Source organism: Nomascus leucogenys, chromosome 16 (genome assembly GCF_006542625.1).
Source record: "Nomascus leucogenys isolate Asia chromosome 16, Asia_NLE_v1, whole genome shotgun sequence".
Lineage (NCBI taxonomy): Eukaryota > Metazoa > Chordata > Mammalia > Primates > Hylobatidae > Nomascus > Nomascus leucogenys.
Window position 1 is genome coordinate 50,390,937 of NC_044396.1, and position 20,797 is coordinate 50,411,733.

The following is a 20,797-nucleotide window of genomic DNA, read 5'->3' on the forward strand; positions in this document are numbered from 1 at the left end:
GACTTACCAAGCTCAGGGTGGGTCTCTGAAGAAGTCATGCTGGGACAAATGCAATCTTCAGTGAGGCATGGAGCTCATAACTAAATATATGTTAGCCCATATTTACATTAGGGATCAGTCAGCACCTCCTGATATGTGCCAAAGATGGCAAGATACCTTGTTGAGGCTAGGCATGGTGGCTCATACCTGTAATCCCAGCACTTTGGGAGGCCAAGGCAGGTGGATCACCTGAGGTCAGGAGTTTGAGACCAGCCTGGCCAACATGGTGAAACCCCGTCTCTACTAAAAATACAAAAATTATCTGGGCGTGGTGGTACACACCTGTAGTCCCAGCTACTCAGGAGGCTGCGGCAGGAGAATCACTTGAACCCAGGAGGGCAGAGGTTGCAGTGAGCTGAGATCATACAACTGCAACTGCACTCCAGCCTGGGTGACAGAGTGAGACTCTGTCAAAAAAAAAAAAACAAAAACAAACACGTTGAGAGTGACCAAGGGCTGGGAAAGTGACATGATGAGCCAAATGTGTAGTGTGTACATCCTGAGAGCTATATGGAGGGGCAGTAGAGTGCTATCTGTCAGGCCTCATGCAATTAGGACGCTTTGGTGGGCCATGACAGACTGGGTGAAGAGATTTGACTTTATGTAAAATGTAAATCTGTTGGAACATAGGATGGGGAAGGGGGTAGTCAACAGAAGTTATAAATGGAATAGAGGAATATCAGTCTTTTGGAAAAAAAAAAAAGCTAAAATAAATGGCACGAAGTCTTATGTTAACACTAAATGAGCTTTCCTAGGGTGAGGTGGTGGTCCTGCTGGTTGGTTAAACTACAGTCAGGGTCTATGAAATATGGTGACACCATTGCCACCAAACACCTCTATTAGCTGTTCCCAGTGCTACACACACCACCTTTCCAACCTGGAAGTCTGGAAAGTGGCTGAAGACATAGGGAGAATCTCTGCCTTAGTACTTCGAGATATCAAGTGCTCCAATTAGAAAATGACTCTCATTAGGAAGTGTTCTGAAATGTGACTGAAAAGGAGGCAAACATCAAAGAGCGTGAGGAAGGCACTAGATGCAGAGAAATAGTGGTTATGGTTTAAAGAAAGCAAAGTTACATCAAATAACTGACAATTTTTCTTATTTCCATTTGCAATGAGCTGAGTCCAAAAATTACTGATTATTAGATATTTTTATGACATTTCCTATAATATAGGTTGATTGCAATGTAATAATAGCTAGTGTTTATTGGGTACTTGCTATGTGTCTGGCATTTTGCTAACTATTTGACATGCATTATCTTATTTTGTACCTACAACTCTATAAGGTACATATGTATTATTATTGTTTCCATTTATATAGAGAAAGCCGAGAAATGGAGAAATCGAGAAACTTGGCAACACATCCAGTAAAGAGCTGAAGCTTTTATAACCGCACAATACAGGAACAAAAAGCATAGCTTTGGGGAATGCCAGCCTTTCCAAGGTAAGTTATCAAATGTCAGTGTGAACAATCATCAACACTGGAAAAAGAAATTGTTTAATTCTCATAAGCTAACAAAATGAATATGACATACCATTTCCCATGCTACCTAGGTGAAGCATGCAAGTTGAATAGTCATAGCAATGCTAGTATTATTTTTTTAAGGTTTTAAAAATTACATAGACAACTGTGAAGATAATTATTTTGATGAGTAAATTACTACAATAAATTGTCATACGGAAAATATCCAGATCAAGAATAGAAATTGGGTCCCCACCCAAACCCTCCCTTTCCCTCCTCCAATCACGACCCTCTCTCTTTCCCAGAGGAATCGCTGGCCTGACTTTGTGGCAATCACTTTCTTGCTTTTCCTTATAGCTTTATCACCCAAGTGTGTGCCCCTAAATACTATAGTAAATGGTGTCTTTTTCTGCTGTGTCTTTTAGGTCTGTTTTAATCTATAGGACATCCAACTATCCATTTTTTCCACTTTTTTCCTCATAAAAATGATTTTTTAAGAAACCCTAAATACTATAGTAAATGGTGTCTTTTTCTGCTTCGTCTTTTAGGTCTATTTTAATCTATAGGTCATCCAACTATCCATTTTTTCCCTTTTTTTTCCTCATAGAAATGATATTTTAAGAAACCAGGCCATGTATGCTGTAAACTGGCAGTTTTCCATAGCCTGGATTCAGCTGATTGCATCAATGTGAATATTATAACTATGTAGTATGACTCAAGCCATAAGGAGGGTATCAGGTAGATTTAAATGCAAATATCTGGTCTGCCAGATACACAAGTATATTAAAACTCAGTTCCTCTAACAAGGGCCCGGGGACTTATTTATTGATTTACAAAAGTTTTGAACAGTTGTTTTGAGGTAATCTCTTAATCTCTTTCTTCCTCCCTCTTCCTTCTTCTTGTTTTTTTTTTTTCTTTTTAAAGGACAGCATCGTTCTATGTTGCCCAGGCTGGTCTTGAACTCTTGGGCTCAAGAGATCCTCCTGTCTCAGCCTCCTGAGTAGCTGGGACTACAGGCATGAGCTACCATGCTTGCATTCTTGCTGCCTTATACATACATCACCTAGAAAATCTGATAAAGGAAAAAATGTCACATTGGATACATAAGGAAGGGGACAAAATCAAGTATAAACAAAACAAAATAGAAAAGGGATTTTTCTTAGGAAGGAAATGGAGGGCCGGGCGCGGTGGCTCACACTTGTAATCCCAGCACTTTGGGAGGCCAAGGCGGGTGGATCACGAGGTCAGGAGATCGAGACCATGGTGAAACCCCGTCTCTACTAAAAATACAAAAAAAAATTAGCCGGGCGTGGTGGCAGGTGCCTGTAGTCCCAGCTACTCGGAGAGGCTAAGGCAGGAGAATGGTGTGAACCCGGGAGGCAGAGCTTGCAGTGAGCCGAGATTGCGCCACTGCACTCCAGCCTGGGCGACAGAGCGAGACTCTGCATTTCCGTTTGAGGTACCGGATTCATCTCACTAGGGAGTGCCAAATAGTGGGTGCAGGACAGTCGGTGCAGCGCACTGTGCGCAAGCCGAAGCAGGGCGAGGCATTGCCTCACTCGGGAAGCGCAAGGGGTCAGGGAGTTCCCTTTCCTAGTCAAAGAAAGGGGTAACAGACAGCACCTGGAAAATCAGGTCCGTCCCACCCTAATACTGCGCTTTTCCATCGGGCTTGAAAAACAGCACACCAGGAGATTGTGTCCTGCACCTGGCTCGGAGGGTCCTATGCCCACGGAGTCTCACTGATTGCTAGCACAGCAGTCTGAGATCAAACTGCAAGGTGGCAGCGAGGCTGGGGGAGGGGCGCCCGCCATTGCCCAGGCTTGCTTAGGTAAACAAAGCAGCCAGGAAGCTCGAACTGGGTGGAGCCCACCACAGCTCAAGGAGGCCTGCCTGCTTCTGTAGGCTCCACCTCTGGGGGCAGGCCACAGACAAACAAAAATTCAGCAGGAACCTCTGCAGACTTAAATGTCCCTGTCTGACTGACAGCTTTGAAGAGAGTAGTGGTTCTCCCAGCACGCAGCTGGAGATCTGAGAACGGACAGACTGCCTCCTAAAGCGGGTCCCTGATCCCCGAGCAGCCTAACTGGGAGGCACCCCCCAGTAGGGACAGACTGACACCTCACTCGGCCGGGTACTCCTCTGAGACAAAACTTCCAAAGGAACTATCAGACAGCTGAATTCATGGTCTCACGAAAATCCGCTGTTCTGCAGCCACCACTGCTGACACCCAGCCAAACAGGGTCTGGAGTGGACCTCTAGCAAACTCCAACAGACCTGCAGCTGAGGGTCCTGTCTGGTAGAAGGAAAACTAACAAACAGAAAGGACATCCACACCAAAAACCCATCTGTACATCACCATCATCAAAGACCAAAAGTAGATAAAACCACAAAGATGGGGAAAAAAACAGAGCAGAAAAACTGGAAACTCTAAAAAGCAGAGCACCTCTCCTCCTCCAAAGGAACGCAGTTCCTCACCAGCAACGGAAGAAAGCTGGACGGAGAATGACTTTGACGAGTTGAGAGAAGAAGGCTTCAGACGATCGAACTACTCCGAGCTACGGGAGGCAGTTCAAAACAATAGCAAAGAAGTTAAAAACTTTGAAAAAAAATTAGATGAATGGATAACTAGAATAACCGATGGAGAGAAGGGCTTAAAGGAGCTGATGGAGCTGAAAGCCAAGTATCGAGAACTATGCGAAGATTGCAGAAGCCTTGGTAACCGATGCGATCAACTGGAAGAAAGGGTATCAGTGATGGAAGATGAAATGAATGAAATGAAGTGAGAAGGGAAGTTTAGAGAAAAAAGAATAAAAAGAAACGAAGAAAGCCTCCAAGAAATTTGGGACTATGTGAAAAGACCAAACCTACGTCTGATTGGTGTACCTGAAAATGACGGGGAGAATGGAACCAAGTTGGAAAACACTCTGCAAGATATTATCCAGGAGAACTTCCCCAATCTAGCAAGGCAGGCCAACATTCAGATTCAGGAAATACAGAGAACGCCACAAAGATACTCCTCGAGAAGAGCAACTCCAAGACACATAATTGTCAGATTCACCAAAGTTGAAATGAAGGAAAAAATGTTAAGGGCAGCCAGAGAGAAAGGTTGGGTTACCTACAAAGGGAAGCCCATCAGACTAACAGCTGATCTCTTGGCAGAAACTCTACAAGCCAGAAGAGAGTGGGAGCTGATATTCAACATTCTTAAAGATAAGAATTTTCAACCCAGAATTTCATATCCAGCCAAACTAAGCTTCATAAGTGAAGGACAAATAAAATACTTTACAGACAAGCAAATGCTGAGTGATTTTGTCACCACCAGGCCTGCCCTAAAAGAGCTCCTGAAGGAAGCACTAAACATGGAAAGGAACAACTGGTACCAGCCACTGCAAAAACATGCCAAATTGTAAAGACCATCAAGGCTAGAAGAAACTGCATCAACTAACGAGTAAATAACCAACTAACATCATAATGGCAGGATCAAATTCACACATAGCAATATTAACTTTAAATGTAAATGGGCTAAATGCTCCAATTAAAAGACACAGACTGGCAAATTGGATAAGGAGTCAAGACCCATCAGTGTGCTGTATTCAGGAAACCCATCTCACGTGCAGAGACACACATAGACTCAAAATAAAGGGATGGAGGAAGATCTATCAAGCAAATGGAAAACAAAAAAAGGCAGGGATTGCAATCCTAGTCTCTGATAAAATAGACTTTAAACCAGCAAAGATCAAAAGAGACAAAGAAGGCCATTACATAATGGTAAAGGGATCAATTCAACAAGAAGAGATAACTATCCTAAATATATACGCACCCAATACAGGAGCACCCAGATTCATAAAGCAAGTCCTGAGTGACCTACAAAGGGACTTAAACTCCCACACAATAATAATGGGAGATTTTAACACCCCACTGTCAACATTAGACAGATCAACAAGACAGAAAGTTAACAAGGATATCCAGGAATTGAACTCAGCTCTGCACAAAGTGGACCTAATAGACATCTACAGAACTCTCCACCCCAAATCAACAGAATATACATTTTTTTCAGCACCACACCACACCTATTCCAAAATTGACCACATAGTTGGAAGTAAAGCTCTCCTCAGCAAACGTAAAAGAACAGAAATTATAACAAACTGTCTCTCAGACCACAATGCAATCAAACTAGAACTCAGGATTAAGAAACTCACTCAAAACTGCTCAACTACATGGAAACTGAACAACCTGCTCCTGAATGACTACTGGGTACATAACGAAATGAAGGCAGAAATAAAGATGTTCTTTGAAACCAACGAGAGCAAAGACACAACATACCAGAATCTCTGGGACACATTCAAAGCAGTGTGTGGAGGGAAATTTATAGCACTAAATGCCCACAAGAGAAAGCAGGAAAGATCCAAAATTGACACCCGAACATCACAATTAAAAGAACTAGAAAAGCAAGAGCAAACACATTCAAAAGCTAGCAGAAGGCTAGAAATAACTAAAATCAGAGCAGAACTGAAGGAAATAGAGACACAAAAAACCCTTCAGAAAATTAATGAATTCAGGAGCCGGTTGTTTGAAAAGATCAACAAAATTGATAGACCGCTAGCAAGACTAATAAGAGAGAAGAATCAAATAGATGCAATAAAAAATGAAAAAGGGGATACCACCACCGATCCCACAGAAATACAATCTACCATCAGAGAATACTACAAACACCTCTATGCAAATAAACTAGAAAATCTAGAAGAAATGGACAAATTCCTCGACAAATACACCCTCCCAAGACTAAACCAGGAAGAAGTTGAATCTCTGAATAGACCAATAACAGGCTCTGAAATTGTGGCAATAATCAATAGCTTACCAACCAAAAAGAGTCCAGGACCTGATGGATTCACAGCCGAATTCTAACAGAGGTACAAGGAGGAACTGGTACCATTCCTTCTGAAACTATTCCAATCGATAGAAAAAGAGGGAATCCTCCCTAACACATTTTATGAGGCCAGCATCGTCCTGATACCAAAGCCTTGCAGAGACATAACCAAAAAAGAGAATTTCCGACCAATATCCTTGATAAACATTGATGCAAAAATCCTCAATAAAATACTGGCAAACTGAATCCAGCAGCACATCAAAAATCTTATACACCATGATCAAGTGGGCTTCATCTCTGGGATGCAAGGCTGGTTCAACATACGCAAATCAATAAATGTAATCCAGCATATAAACAGAACCAAAGACAAAAACCACATGATTATCTGAATAGATGCAGAAAAGGCCTTTGACAAAATTCAACAACTCTTCATGCTGAAAACTCTCAATAAATTAGGTATTGATGGGACATATCTCAAAATAATAAGAGCTATCTATGACAAACCCACAGCCAATATCATACTGAATGGGCAAAAACTGGAAGCATTCCCTTTGAAAACTGGCACAAGACAGGGATGCCCTCTCTCACCACTCCTATTGAACATAGTGCTGGAAGTTCTGGCCAGAGCAATCAGGCAGGAGAAGGAAATAAAGGATATTCAATTAGGAAAAGAGGAAGTCAAATTGTCCCTGTTTACAGATGACATGATTGTATATCGAGAAAACCCCATTGTCTCAGCCCAAAATCTCCTTAAGCTGATTAGCAACTTCAGCAAAGTCTCAGGATACAAAATCAACGTACAAAAATCACAAGCATTCTTGTACACCAATCACAGACAAACAGAGAGCCAAATCATGAATGAACTCCCATTCACAATTCTTCAAAGAGAATAAAATACCTAGGAATCCAACTTACAAGGGATGTGAAGGACCTCTTCAAGGAGAACTACAAACCACTGCTCAATGAAATAAAAGAGGATACAAACAAATGAGGAACATTCTATGCTCATGGGTTGGAAGAATCAATATCGTGAAAATGGCCATACTGCCCAAGGTAATTTATAGATTCAATGCCATCCCCATCAAGCTACCAATGACTTTCTTCACAGAATTGGAAAAAACTACTTTAAAGTTCATATGGAACCAAAAAAGAGCCCGCATCGCCAAGTCAATCCTAAGCCAAAAGAACAAAGCTGGAGGCATCATGCTACCTGACTTCAAACTATACTACAAGGCGACAGTAACCAAAACAGCATGGTACTGGTACCACAACAGAGACATAGATCAATGGAACAGAACAGAGCCCTCAGAAATAATGCCGCATATGTACAACTATCTGATCTTTGACAAACCTGACAAAAACAAGCAATTGGGAAAGGATTCCCTATTTAATAAATGGTGCTGGGAAAACTGGCTAGCCATATGTAGAAAGCTGAAACTGGATCCCTTCCTTACACCTTATATAAAAATTAATTCAAGATGGATTAAAGACTTAAATGTTAGACCTAAAACCATTACAATCCTAGAAGAAAACCTAGGCAATACTATTCAGGACATAGGTGTGGGCAAGGACTTCATATCTAAAACACCAAAAGCAATGGCAACAAAAGCCAAAATTGACAAATGGGATCTAATTAAACTAAAGAGCTTCTGCACAGCAAAAGAAACTACCATCAGAGTGAACAGGCAACCTACAGAATGGGAGAAAATTTTTGCAACCTACTCATCTGACAAAGGGCTAATATCCAGAATCTACAATGAACTCAGACAAATTTACAAGAAGAAAACAAACAACCCCATCAAAAAGTGGGCGAAGGACATGAACAGACACTTCTCAAAAGAAGACATTTATGCAGCCAAAAAACACATGAAGAAATGCTCATCATCACTGGCCATCAGAGAAATGCAAATCAAAGCCACATTGAGATACCATCTCACACCAGTTAGAATGGCCATCATTAAAAAGTCAGGAAACAACAGGTGCTGGAGAGGATGTGGAGAAACAGGAACACTTTTACACTGTTGGTGGGACTGTAAACTAGTTCAACCATTGTGGAAGTCAGTGTGGCCATTCCTCAGGGATCTAGAACTAGAAATACCATTTGACCCAGCCATCCCATTACTGGGTATATACCCAAAGGAGTATAAATGCTGCTATAAAGACACATGCACACGTATGTTTATTGCGGCACTATTCACAATAGCAAAGACTTGGAACCAACCCAAATGTCCAACAATGATAAACTGGATTAAGATAATGTGGCACATATACACCATGGAATACTATGCAGCCATAAAAAATGATGAGTTCATGTGCTTTGTAGAGACATGGATGAAACTGGAAACCATCATTCTCAGTAAACTATCGCAAGGACATAAAACCAAACACCGCATGTTCTCGCTCATAGGTGGGAAGTGAACAATGAGAACTCATGGACACAGGAAGGGGAACATCACACTCTGGGGACTGTTGTGGGGTTGGGGGAGGGGGGAGGGACAGCAGTAGCAGATATACCTAATGCTAAATGACGAGTTAATGGGTGCAGCAAAACAACATGGCACATGGATACATATGTAACAAACCTGCACATTGTGCACATGTACCCTAAAACCTAAAGTATAATAATAATAAAAAATAAAAAAATAAAAAAAAGGAAGGAAATGGAAAGGACCAGCAAGCAACCTCTACTCAGCCCTTTGATTATTTGAAAGTTTTGCACTATTCTTTCTTTACGAGATAGTCATATGCACCTACTAGCCTAAAAGAGATAGATGGTAGCAAAGCAAAATTAATAAAAGGATAATATAAAACTCAGCATGATTTTTCTCAAGTCCAGCAAGACAGAAGCCTTAGTCATTTTCCCCTCGCATGGACTCTTACCACATTGTTTTCAAGCCTTAGTTTCTAGCAATGGCCTTCAGGCATGGAATAAAAGTAGTTTTGCAGTTAAACCCACTTGCTGTAAGATCTTGGGGCAAGTTATTTAACACAAGTGTCCTTACATGAGCAGTGGGGATAATACATACCTTACGAGGTTGACGGGGGCTCATATGAGATAACAGCTATAAAGTGTCATATAGTAAATGCATAACAAATGTCAGTCTCCTCGCCGCCCTCCTCCCTGCCAAGTTGTATCAATTTTCCCTTAAATATGTTGACTTTAAAATCCAAGGCATTGAAAATCAAAAGTTCAAAGAAAGGGCATAAAAAATCCTGAAGTTTCATCTCACCCTATGCAGAATAAACCTTTCTGACTATGTCCTTGTGAATTTAGACATTTAACAATATGCATAAACTTAAAGAACCAACAACAAAATCCTCCTTCCCATTATTTCCCACATTTTCCCTCTTCTGTCCATTCTCTCTACAAACTTTGCTGCTTTGGGTCTTATTTATTCAACCACATAGCATGAGGGAAGCTGGAGATCTTTTGGTCCAACTTTAATTTTTACCAATAAGGAAACTGACATCCAGAGAAATTAAGTGATTTGTCCAAGTATGCTAGTTAACAGCAGAGGTGACAGACTCTAGCACTGGTTGCAAATTAAATGCCTATGTTTTGAACTTTCACATGGACCCCATAAATATGTACAAGTATTATGTATCCATAAAAATTAAAAAATCTTAAAAAATGCATATGGGGGTCAGTAGGTAAAAGAAAAGGGAACCAAGAGAGCTACAGCGGGGAGCGCAGTTTGCTTTAAACATGAGTGAACATGTGGGGGAAAAGGCCCAGCATTGCTGGAACTCCTAATATTTAAAGAGATGATGGAAACTTGAAACTTTATATTTAATCTTCTCATTTTTAAGTGTTGGCAATGTATTGAAGACTTTGAAGCCTCTCTGCTGGTCAAACAAGATGTATCTGTAGGCTGGATTTAGTCCACAGCTGGCCAGTTTGAAAACTCTGAATCCTGCTAGCCTTAATGTAAATTGTTTTAAATTTAATTTGCTTTGATCCTGCACTCCTGCTCAAAAAAATTTTCAATGGCTCCCCACTGTCTGCAAGGTAAAGTCCAAACTTTGTCACCAGTCCTTCAAGGCAACCCATGACTATATCAAAGACCCCAAACCATATTTCCACCTTATAGTCAGTCCCCATCTTCCACTGCAACCAGAATGATGGTTGAATTGTACTCTAGGAAGGAAAATATTCAGAAAGGCACCAGTCCAGGCCATGAGGGCTGCTCCTGGGTCCCTAAGCTTTTTCCTTTCCTGCAGTGCCCTACACTGCGCGTACCTATCAATGAAACCCTGTCCATCACTAACTGTCCAGCTCAAATACCACCTCTCCACAAAACATCCCTGATGGCCCAGCCAAATGCCCCTTTGCTCTGAATTTCGATGGGACTTTATATCACTCACATGACACTTACAACATACTGCCTTGTTTTGGCATTACCTGCATAGCTCATTTTCCCAAACACCTAATAATATTCACAGAAGGAAGAGTTTGGGTCTCGCACTATATTGAATATCCCTGCAGTGCTTTGTACATAGCATGGAGCTCAATAAACATCTTGGGAACATTATCCTTCTCTACTGAAAACTTGTGGATCAAACATAAAGTGCCTTTTGTTTACCTGGCACAACTCCATCACTTCTATACTTCTATAGGCCAGGCTTTTCACCAAGCACACAGTGTCTGAGTAGTGCAAAGGGCAAAGACTTCACTTCCCTGCTCCTAAGACATCTTCCCCCACTGAACTACTACTCTTGAGTTGCTTTGAGGTTTCTTCCTCCAGAAGCACTCACACCTTTGTCTTAGACAACATTGATTCTAAGTGGCCACTGTCAAACATTTATCTATTACATGAAAGCATTCCAGGGAAGTTTGTCTTTTTCTATGTAGTAAGGTTAATTGATCAGATTTGATGATAATCACTTTGGAAGGGACAAAGGGACAGAGAACTAGGCTATCAGCCAACACACACTGTGCAAATATTTTAGTTGTGATAAAACCAATGGAGGCAAGCAAACAAGCATCATTAAGCTGTGGCTAGTTAGCAACCAACATTCATTTTGATTGTGGGAGTGACACATTTATATCTCACACTTTGTTTTTCTGGAGCCACACCCATTTTCAGCCATTTCTATTCAGTGTCAAAAAAGACAAGAAAAATTAGACCCAATTTTATTTTTACTGGCCTGGACAACACCAGAGGCACTCAATAAAATGCTTCTCAAGTAAACTTTTTAAACATTAATTTTTACTTTTGCTTAACACAAATGCAATTACTGAAAAAGATAAAATACCACCGTCTTATAAGAGGGCCTAAATTTGCACAATAATGAGAAAACTTGATACAGTCTTATCTCAAACCAGCAAAGTTTAGATGTCAGCTCAGTAATTTCAATTAGCACATTCTGGATACATCCTTTCTAACCTGTACAAATACACACTGTCAAAGGCAAATTAAGCCTTGCAAACAGTATTTATTTGCCTCGCATTTATGTCACATGATAATCTGTGTTTGGATATCAGAGAGCCAAGACAATCAAGAATTCCAGGAAATGTCAAAGAAAACTAATGACTACAGAGGTTTCCACTGTGAAAACAATGTCCTGTTTTTGGATGATCACATCTGCTAACCCTCTATTTTTTTTTTTTTATCAAGAGGGGATAGATAACTCATTCTTAAACTTATATTGGGAATGCTTCTAATAAAAGAATAATAGATAGACTCAAGTTCCCATAAAAATGATGCTTTTCTTTGTAATTCCTAAGGGTAGAAGAAAGGATAAATGGGGATGGATTACAAACATTGATCAAGAGGCTCTGTGTATACCCTCATTTTTCCTATTTTTATATCTTTTATGATGAAATGACTTAAAGCAATACTCTCCCCTCTTGAAAACTAATAAAGTGAACATGCTTATTTATCTTACTTATTCTTTATACAAATATATTGTCTTCTGCATTCAGAAATTAATATTTAAAACACTTCAGGCATAAAAGGAATCTAGATCTTTGATAATTGGTTAAACTCTCCGATTTAGAACAACAGCAACAAATATTTTCTGATTATATTGTTGCAAAAATAAAAGTATCCATGGTTTTGTTAAAGAACAAGAACAAAGTAACACATTTAATGAAAACAGGAGGAAGCCTGGAATCCACCGTGATAAAACTCAGTTGCAATATGAACTCTGCTAGAGGAAGGGCTGGCCAGAGCTCTTCCTCATCTTAAACCAAGCCAAAAATAAATGGGCGGCTCCAAGTCCCTTTGATTTTGTTAAATGTATATTTCCAGTGTAAACTGGCGTTGTTTAAGTTAACAATGTTTTCCCAAAGGGCCGGTGGGAAAGGATGAGGGTCCTGCAAATGCAACCTGAGAAAATGTGTTCCTCGCACGGAAATGGAAGAGCTGTGTTGAGATACCAGGGACACACGCAGGGCATCTGCGCGAGGTGACATTAGATTGCCCTTAATGAGTTTTCTGCTTCTGACAACAGGGTGTCACTTTTTTTTTCTTTTCTTTTAACTGTAAAAGGATCCTGGGGTGAAAATGAGTAGAGAATTGCCCCCACACTCCTAGATTCCTTCCGGGAGAAGAGGGCGGACGCAGGCTGGGGAGGCGGGATCGGGACCCGGAGGCCCAGGAACGGGCGGCTGAGGTCAAGGCCGAGGACCTGGGCGCCCACTCCCAGTGCCGGGTGCCCGGGAGAGGAACACTGGGCGGACCCCCGCGCTCCCGGATGAGGCGGACTTAGGTCAATGCAGGAAACATCGCATGTCAGCTCTTCCCACTCGGAGAGGCCGCCTGTCTTCCTGAGAGCTGGCAGGAAAGCGGCCGAGGCGTAGAGGCGCCCGGAGCCAGCCGCCCCGGCCGTGTCCCCACGGGTCTGCGAGGGCTGCGGGGCGGCCCTTACCTGGTTCCTGCGGTACCAGTCGCCCGAGAGGGAGCCGTTGCCGGCGCCTGGTGCCCCGTACGTGAAATTCAGTGACAGCTCGTCCAGGGCGGCCGAGGCGGCGTCCCCGGAGCCCGCGGGCGCCAACGCTGCCATGAGGTCTCGCTCCCGGGGCTCGGGCTCCGGCTCGGGCTGCGGCCAGCTCCCCTCCCTGTTGCACCGCGAGGAGGCCGCGCCGCAGCCACTTCCTGCTCGGCGCCCGGGAGAGGCGGGCGCGCCGAGGCCACCTGGCTCCCGCCCCCGCGCGGCCGCAGGTGCTCCCAGTCTGGCCGGGCGCTGCCTCTTCTCCTCCTCCGGCGCGAGGTGTCCGCGGGGAGCCCGGCGGTCTGCGGCCTCCCGGGGCCGCCCGGCTAGCACCGTGCCCTCCTCCCGCTGGGCCAGTGTCTGCATCCTCCGGGCCGCACTGCCCAGGGGGGCAATCCCCGCGGCCGTCCGCAACGGGTCCCCGCGCCTGTCGGGGCCAGAATCAGATCATCTCCGAAGTAAACATTTGTCCAAGTCAATGGAAGAGGAGGAGACACTGACTAACCCAAAGCAGCTACCATCTCCCATCTCTACCTGGCAATTCCAGTCCTCCATCACATATGTAGTGTTTCTCACCGATATTTTAAAAATTGATTGCATATGAAAAAGTCATGAGTTCCCAGAAATATTGTAAACAATATGAGAAGAAAAGATCCGAACGATTAAATCTCAGTGCCAGTGCTTGATAGATCCCTTAGTAAATATGCCTTGAATGAGGAATGTGGTAGCCGTAGGACCCCAGTGTGCGATGACTGGATTGGGTTTGCTTAAGATGGGACCAGGTGGAATTGCTGAAAAGTTGCCAGCTACTGTATATATGAATTTTGGATGAAAGATAAATGTTGTTATAAATCTTAAGAACTCTAATGAGATGTTCTGGTTTTACCTGTATTCAAATTCTAATGTGTGACCACAAATGATCTGTAAGGTATTTCTCACTTTAAAAAGACCATGATTCTATACTGTTGCCTGAAACCTGATAGTTGCCTTCTTTTGTTTACACGATGCTGAGGTTTTTCTTAGATAATGTGCTTTGACTTCCATGAGTTCCTGAGAGACCTTCAAGAAAAGAGAATTGCTGCCTAGAAGGGAACAGGGACAGTTTTCAGTGTTTCTTAGGGGAAATGTGCAAATGAGAGAAAAGAATGAGAAAAAGCCATTTCACATACAGAAAAAACAAGACATGTCGTCTCAGAAATTGTGCGGTTTCTTTCTTAAGCACTCGAGATGTTCAGTGAACAGCTAACAATTGTAGGTAACTATTCCCAATTTTAAGAGGCTGATTTACTTCAAATAAATATCTGAAGGAAAAAGGTCTCCATTTGTTATATTACATTTTATTTTATTTTTTGAGACAGGGTCTTGCTCTGTTGCCCAGGCTGGAGTGCAGTGGTGTGATCTTGACTCACTGCAGCCTCATATTCCTGGGCCCAAGAGATCCTCCCACCTGGGACTACATACAGATGCATGCCACCATGCCCAGCTAATTTTTTTTTCTTTTTAAGATAGAGTCTCTCTGTCTTGCCCAGGCTGGAGTGCAGTGGCACAATCTCAGCTCACTGCGACCTCTGCCTGCTGGATTCAAACAATGCTCCTGCCTCAGCCTCCTGAGCTGGGACTACATGTGCACACCATCATGCCCGGCTAATTTTTGTATTTTTAGTAGAGACAGTGTTTCACGGTGTTGGCCAGGCTGGCCTCAAGCTCCTGACCTCCAGTGATCCCCCTGTCTTGGCCTCCCAAAGTGCTGGGATTACAGGTGTGAGCCACCACACCAGGCCCTGGCTAATATTTTTCTATTTTTTTGTAGGGACAGGGTCTCGCTATTTTTCCTAGGCTGGTCTAGAACTTCTGGCCTCAAACAATTCAGTGAGACTTCTGAATAAAACTAAGTTTAATTCTTTAAAAGCTTGATTTTTTTTTCCTTTAGTTGATACTCTGCTGTACTCAACCTGTTCCCATTTTATTTCTTAATTTAAAAAATCATTTTCAGTTTCTTTACATTTGTTTAAAGCCTCTAATTTTGGAGGAAGATGGTACATGATGCAGAGATTTGATGTACAGCCTACCACGTGCTGTTCTCTAGATTCCAAGATGTCACTGCCGTTGCTGCTGCTGTCCTAGTGTGTGTGGGTGGTTGAAACGAAGAATTCGTGACCAGCGTTCCTTCCCACACAGTTCACAAGGAGGCGGCAGGAATGCCATGTGAACTATTTTGGTCCCAGCAGTGTAGGCGGGGCTGTGGAGATTGTTCTGTACTTTGTGACGGCCTCTACCTCTCGTGGGATTTCTTCAGGGGATATCCTGTTCACTTTACGGGATGCCAAAAGCTAAAAAAAGTGCTGAAACGTGGAGGTCTGTCTTCCTCAGTTAATTTGAAGAACTCTACTCTGGTGCCAAATCATTTACTTAGAGAGCAGGGTTAGATTTTGCCTACCTTGCCTGGGATCAGTCACTGGCAGCATTAACAAAACAGTTTTTTGTTTTTTTTTTCTCTCAACTTTTTTTTAGATACAGGGGTACATGTGCAGGTTTGTTACATGGGTTTCTTGCATCCAGGAAGTGAGCATAGTACCAATAGGTAGTTTTTCAACCTATGCCCTCCTCCTTCCCTCCCCTCTCTAGTAGTCCGCAGTGTTGATTGTTCCCATGAATAAAATGTTTTTTTTTAAATTCATCTCTAGCACAATTCAGCCAATACTAGTTGTGTTACCATAAGCATTACCCAAATTAGGAGCTTTTAACGGGCCAAAGTAGAGAAGGGTATGGATTAATTCAGGTATCTCACATCATAAGCCAAGTCCAGATTAGAGACTTTGATGAGAGAGGCAAAACTTTAAATCTTACAGAATAACATATGACACCATCTCTACAAACAGCAGTTTAGCAATCATTAAAGTGCAAACACAAGGCAGACTGTCTGGGTTCAAATCCTGACTCCACTGCTTATTTGCTGTATGACCTCATCTAGTTGCTCAATTTCTCTGAGCCTTGTCTTCATCACCTGTAAAAGGGAGATGATAAGGAGTACCCGAAACATGGAAAGTACTCAATAACTGCCGGCTATAACCTTACAATAGGGAAGCATCCCTTAAACAAATTAAAAAATACAATCCACATAAACAAAGATTCATAAGTACAATTACAATAAAACTAAGAACTTTTTTTTTTTGAGACAGGGTCTTGCTCTGTTGCCCAGGCTGGAGTGCAGTGGTGCAATTTTGGCAGGACGAAGCCTTGATCTCCCAGTCTCAATCCATCCTCCCGCCTCAGCCTCCTGAGTAGCTGGGAGTACAGGCTCACACCACGACGCCCAGCTAATTTTTGTGTTTTTTGTAGAAATGGGGTTTCACCATGTTGCCCAGGCTGGTCTCAAATTCCTGGGCTCAAGCAATCTGCCTGCTTTGGCCTCCCAAAGTGTGGGTTTACAGGCATGAGCCACCACGCCCAGCCAAACTGAGAACTTTTATACATCAATAGGCACCATGAAGTGTAAAAAGATAAGTCAGAAACTGAGAACCTTAATACAAAAATACTAGTCAGGCATGGTGGCGCCTGCCTGTAGTCTCAGCTACTTGGGGAGGCTGAGGCAGGAGGATCACCTGAGCCCAGGAGGTCAAAGCTGCCCTGAGCTGTGATCATGCCACTGCACTCTAGCCTGGGCAATGGAGTGAGACCCTGTCTCAACAAAACAAAACAAAACAAAACAAAAATCAAACTCAGAACTTTTATTTCTCACATATATGACTGACCAAGGATTCACATCCAGAATATATAAATAACTCCTTCAGGTCAATAAGAAAAAGTCAGACAACCTGGTAGAAAAATGGGCAAAAACATAAATAGGTAGTCTTCATAAGAAAAACTATAAATGGCTAATAAACATATAAAATACTTCCATTTCACCAGTAATCAGAAAAATACAAAATAATATCTCCAATGAGAACCATTTTACACCTGCTGGTTGGCAAAAAAAAATTTTTAATTTGCATACCAAGTGCTGATAAGGATGTGGAGCAAAAGAAACTCTTATTTAGTGCTGATGCTATTGACATTGGAAAGAGTTTGACAGTATTTGGTAAAGATGAAGATGTACATGTGAATTTCACTCTTATGTACATACCCAAGAGAAACTTCCATACCTGGACAGCAGAAGAGATGTACAAGAATAACAGCACTCTTTGTAACAGCAAAAAAACAAAAACAAAAACCAAACAAACAAAAAACTGGAAGCAGCTCAAATGTCCATCAGCAGGAATAGTGGGCAAATGAATTTTGATACATTTATATAATGGAACACAGCAATGAAATTACCTGAATGACAACCACCTAATAGCCACAGCAACATGGATGAATCCCACAAACATAATAATGGCAAATCCATAGAAGATTATATTCAGTATTATTCAAAATCATGGAAAATTAGACAATATATTGTTTAGAAGTATATCTATCTATATGTGGGAAGACCTAATGAAGAGCAAAGGATGGACCAGGTGCTGTGGCTCATGCCTGTAATCCCAGCATTTTAGGAAGCGGAGGCGAGCTGATCATTTGAGCTCAGGAGTTCAAGATGAGCCTGGGCAACATGATGAGATCTGTATAGGTACAGTGAGCCGTGATGGCTCCACTGCATTCTGTCCTGGGGGACAGAGTGACACCCTGTCTGAAAAAGAAAGAAAGAGAGAGACGGAGAGAGGAAGGAAGGAAGGAAGGAAGGAAGGAAGGAAGGAAGGAAGGAAGGGGCAAAAAATGATAAACACAAAAATTCTGATAGTGGTTGAAAGTTTTGGCAACGTTCTATTTTCTAAATTGGGTTATGTGTTACATGGGCATTTGTACTATTATTATTCTTAAAGGTATACAGTTTTGTCAAGCGTGCTTTTTTATAACCATGATATATTTTACAACTAACACAAAAAGACCCATCCAGAAAAAAGCCGAGGTTTTGTGGTCAGAGGTTTGAAAAGTTCAAGATTGGTAGACCTGGATTAAAGTGTGGTCTTCTGACCTTTATCAGCTGTATGACTTTGGGTGAATTCTCTGAGATTAAGTTTCCTAATTCATGAAGTGGGAATGATAATATTTATCTTAAAGGCTTTTTTGAACATTAAGTAATGTGAGCTGTATTTCAGCTCAGTTCACCAAATACTTAAGTTCGTGCCAGGAGCCCAGGACATGAAATTGGATAAGGCATGACGAGCTTAACTGGCTGTGAGCAGGCGGACATGCAAATAGGTAGGCTCAATGTTTCAAGTTAACTTCAGCACAAGGGTGGGAGGAAACAAAGAAGAAGCAGCCAGCTCAGTTTGGGCAGGCAGGTGCAGTCTGGCATGGCTAACTAGAAGAAGTGATGACTATTGAGAGCCCTGAGATGAGTTAGCCACATGAAGAAGGGAGGTTGAGGGTGAACAGGGCTCGCAGCAGGCAGAACACAGGCAAAGACAACAGAGTATGTATGTATCCACATGAAGAAATTCCACATTACCCTTAGGTGATACACTAACATAAGGATAGAGAGGCTGACAGGGCCAGGAAATTGAGGCCTTTTTGTGTTGGATGATCAAGGTCAGCCTTGACTCTTAATGGGGAACCACTAAGTAGCTTAAGATAAGGGGGCAGCAGGGCAAGCTTAGTGCTGTAAAATCTCCCTTGTTGTAGGCACAGGTGTGGCTGGGTGTGATTTAAGGGGAGAAACACAAGATAGAAGACAAGTTAGGGACTGCTATGGCTCAAGTGAGGATATATGAGAAAGGCTGGGGAGAAGGAGAGGGATTAAGAAATGTTTAGAAGTAAAATTGACATGACCTGCTGATGGGGCAGGGAAAGGTGGGAGAAGGGAGAGTCTAAGATTGTTGTAGTTGGGGCTACTAAGTACAAAGGCAGCACCATTCACTGATGTGAGGAATAGGAAAGAGGAACCACTGTAGGGGAACCAGAGTTTGGTTTCAAGACTCATTGAATTTGAGGAACTTGTAGAATATTCAAGCAGGAAAGGGTGTACAGAATTTATTCTAAGGTGCGCTGGTGAGGTCAGGGCCAGGGAAATACATCTGGGACTCACCAGCCTACAGGTGGATGAGACTGGCCATGGTTAGCAAGTAGCCAATATCTTTTAGAGCAGTGCTCAGCACACTTTTTCTGTAAATGGCCAGATAGTAAATATTTTAGGTTTTGTGGACCATATGGTCTCTGTCACAACTACTTAACTCTGCCATTGCAGCGTGAAAGCAGCCACAGACAACATGTGTATAAATGGATGTGACTGTGTTCCAATAAAACTTTATTTACAAAAACAGCATGCTCACTGGATTTGCCCCATAGGCCACAATTTGCTGACCCCTATTCCAGATAGAGTACAGAACACAAGGCCAACAAAAACTGCCTAAGAGGTAAGAGCATGGATTTGTAGGGTTCTCAGTATTTGAGACAGGATCCCAGTTCAAAGGGAAATACATTAACTCCTAACTAAAACCTGGGAAGGCAGGGGTGGAGCTGGACTACTGGATCTGGAAACCTGATTGTGCCGTCTGGGCTTCATCCTCAGATCAGCTTCACATGGTGAGATTATGGCCACAGGGGCTCCTGATGCCACCTTTAGAGTGACAAAGGAAAGGGGGAGTGTGGCATATTGGACTACACCGTTCTTCATGCCCCCAACACAGGAATATTTGCCTTGTACATCCCCACCCATTGCTCAGTGACTACAATTTCTCCCACAGAGGCATCTTCCCATTGATGGTGGGCTTGGGCACATGATTTGCTTTGGCCAATAGAAACGTGGATGGAGTGAGGGTGACAATTCCAGGCCAAGGTTTTTAGAGGCATTCCTGTGCTCCTCTCTGAAAAGAGAACTCCAAGTAGCCACTAGTCTAGGGAGGAAAAAGAAACCTATGAAGTGGACCTGAAGCCAATCCTGGATGTCTTCAATGGAGCCATATCTGACCTGTAGACTCTTGGGCAAGAAAATAAATTTAGATTGTTAAAAACCACTGAGATTTTGAAGGTATGTATTAAGCAGCAAAACCAATTGATTAAGGGTATTCCCAACCAGCTTATGTCAGAAAGTCCAGGGAAAAAATCTCTGATTGGTCTGCTTTGTGACATGTGATCCATCCCTGCACCAATCGCTGAGGACAGAAGGATTTGGTATTATGATTGGCCCAACTGGATCATATGCCCACTCTATTCAAGATGATGGGGCATTACCAAGGTGAGGAAAAGGGATGCTGAGCAGATAAAAGCAATTGCCAATATTGTGGAAGACCACCATAGAGCAGTGCTATAGAAACCTGGACAGGAGAGAACTACAAAGATGAAGGTGTGTTGAATAAAGTTGTCAGCTGCAGAAAGGGTACTGAGACAGTAAATGAAATGTGTTTATTGGCTTCGACAATAATAAGTGGTCACTGGTGATCTTTTCCTGAGAGTTTCAGTAGAGTGTTGGGGTGACGGTCAGATTATAGTTAACTACAAAATTTCACAAAACT

The 20,797-nt window shown here is 42.4% G+C and overlaps 1 protein-coding gene across 1 annotated transcript in view; it reads right to left on the bottom strand.

Annotated features, from left to right (window-relative positions):
• The window catches only part of NIPAL2 (NIPA like domain containing 2), a 110,807-nt gene extending 96,137 nt beyond the window's left edge, over nt 1–14,670 (bottom strand). The window contains exon 1 of the mRNA XM_003256040.3: nt 13,245–14,670. Within this exon, the coding sequence (XP_003256088.2) occupies nt 13,245–13,673 (429 nt within the window). The 5' untranslated portion in view covers nt 13,674–14,670. The remainder of the gene's footprint in view (nt 1–13,244) is intronic.
• Between the last annotated feature and the right edge of the window lie 6,127 nt (nt 14,671–20,797).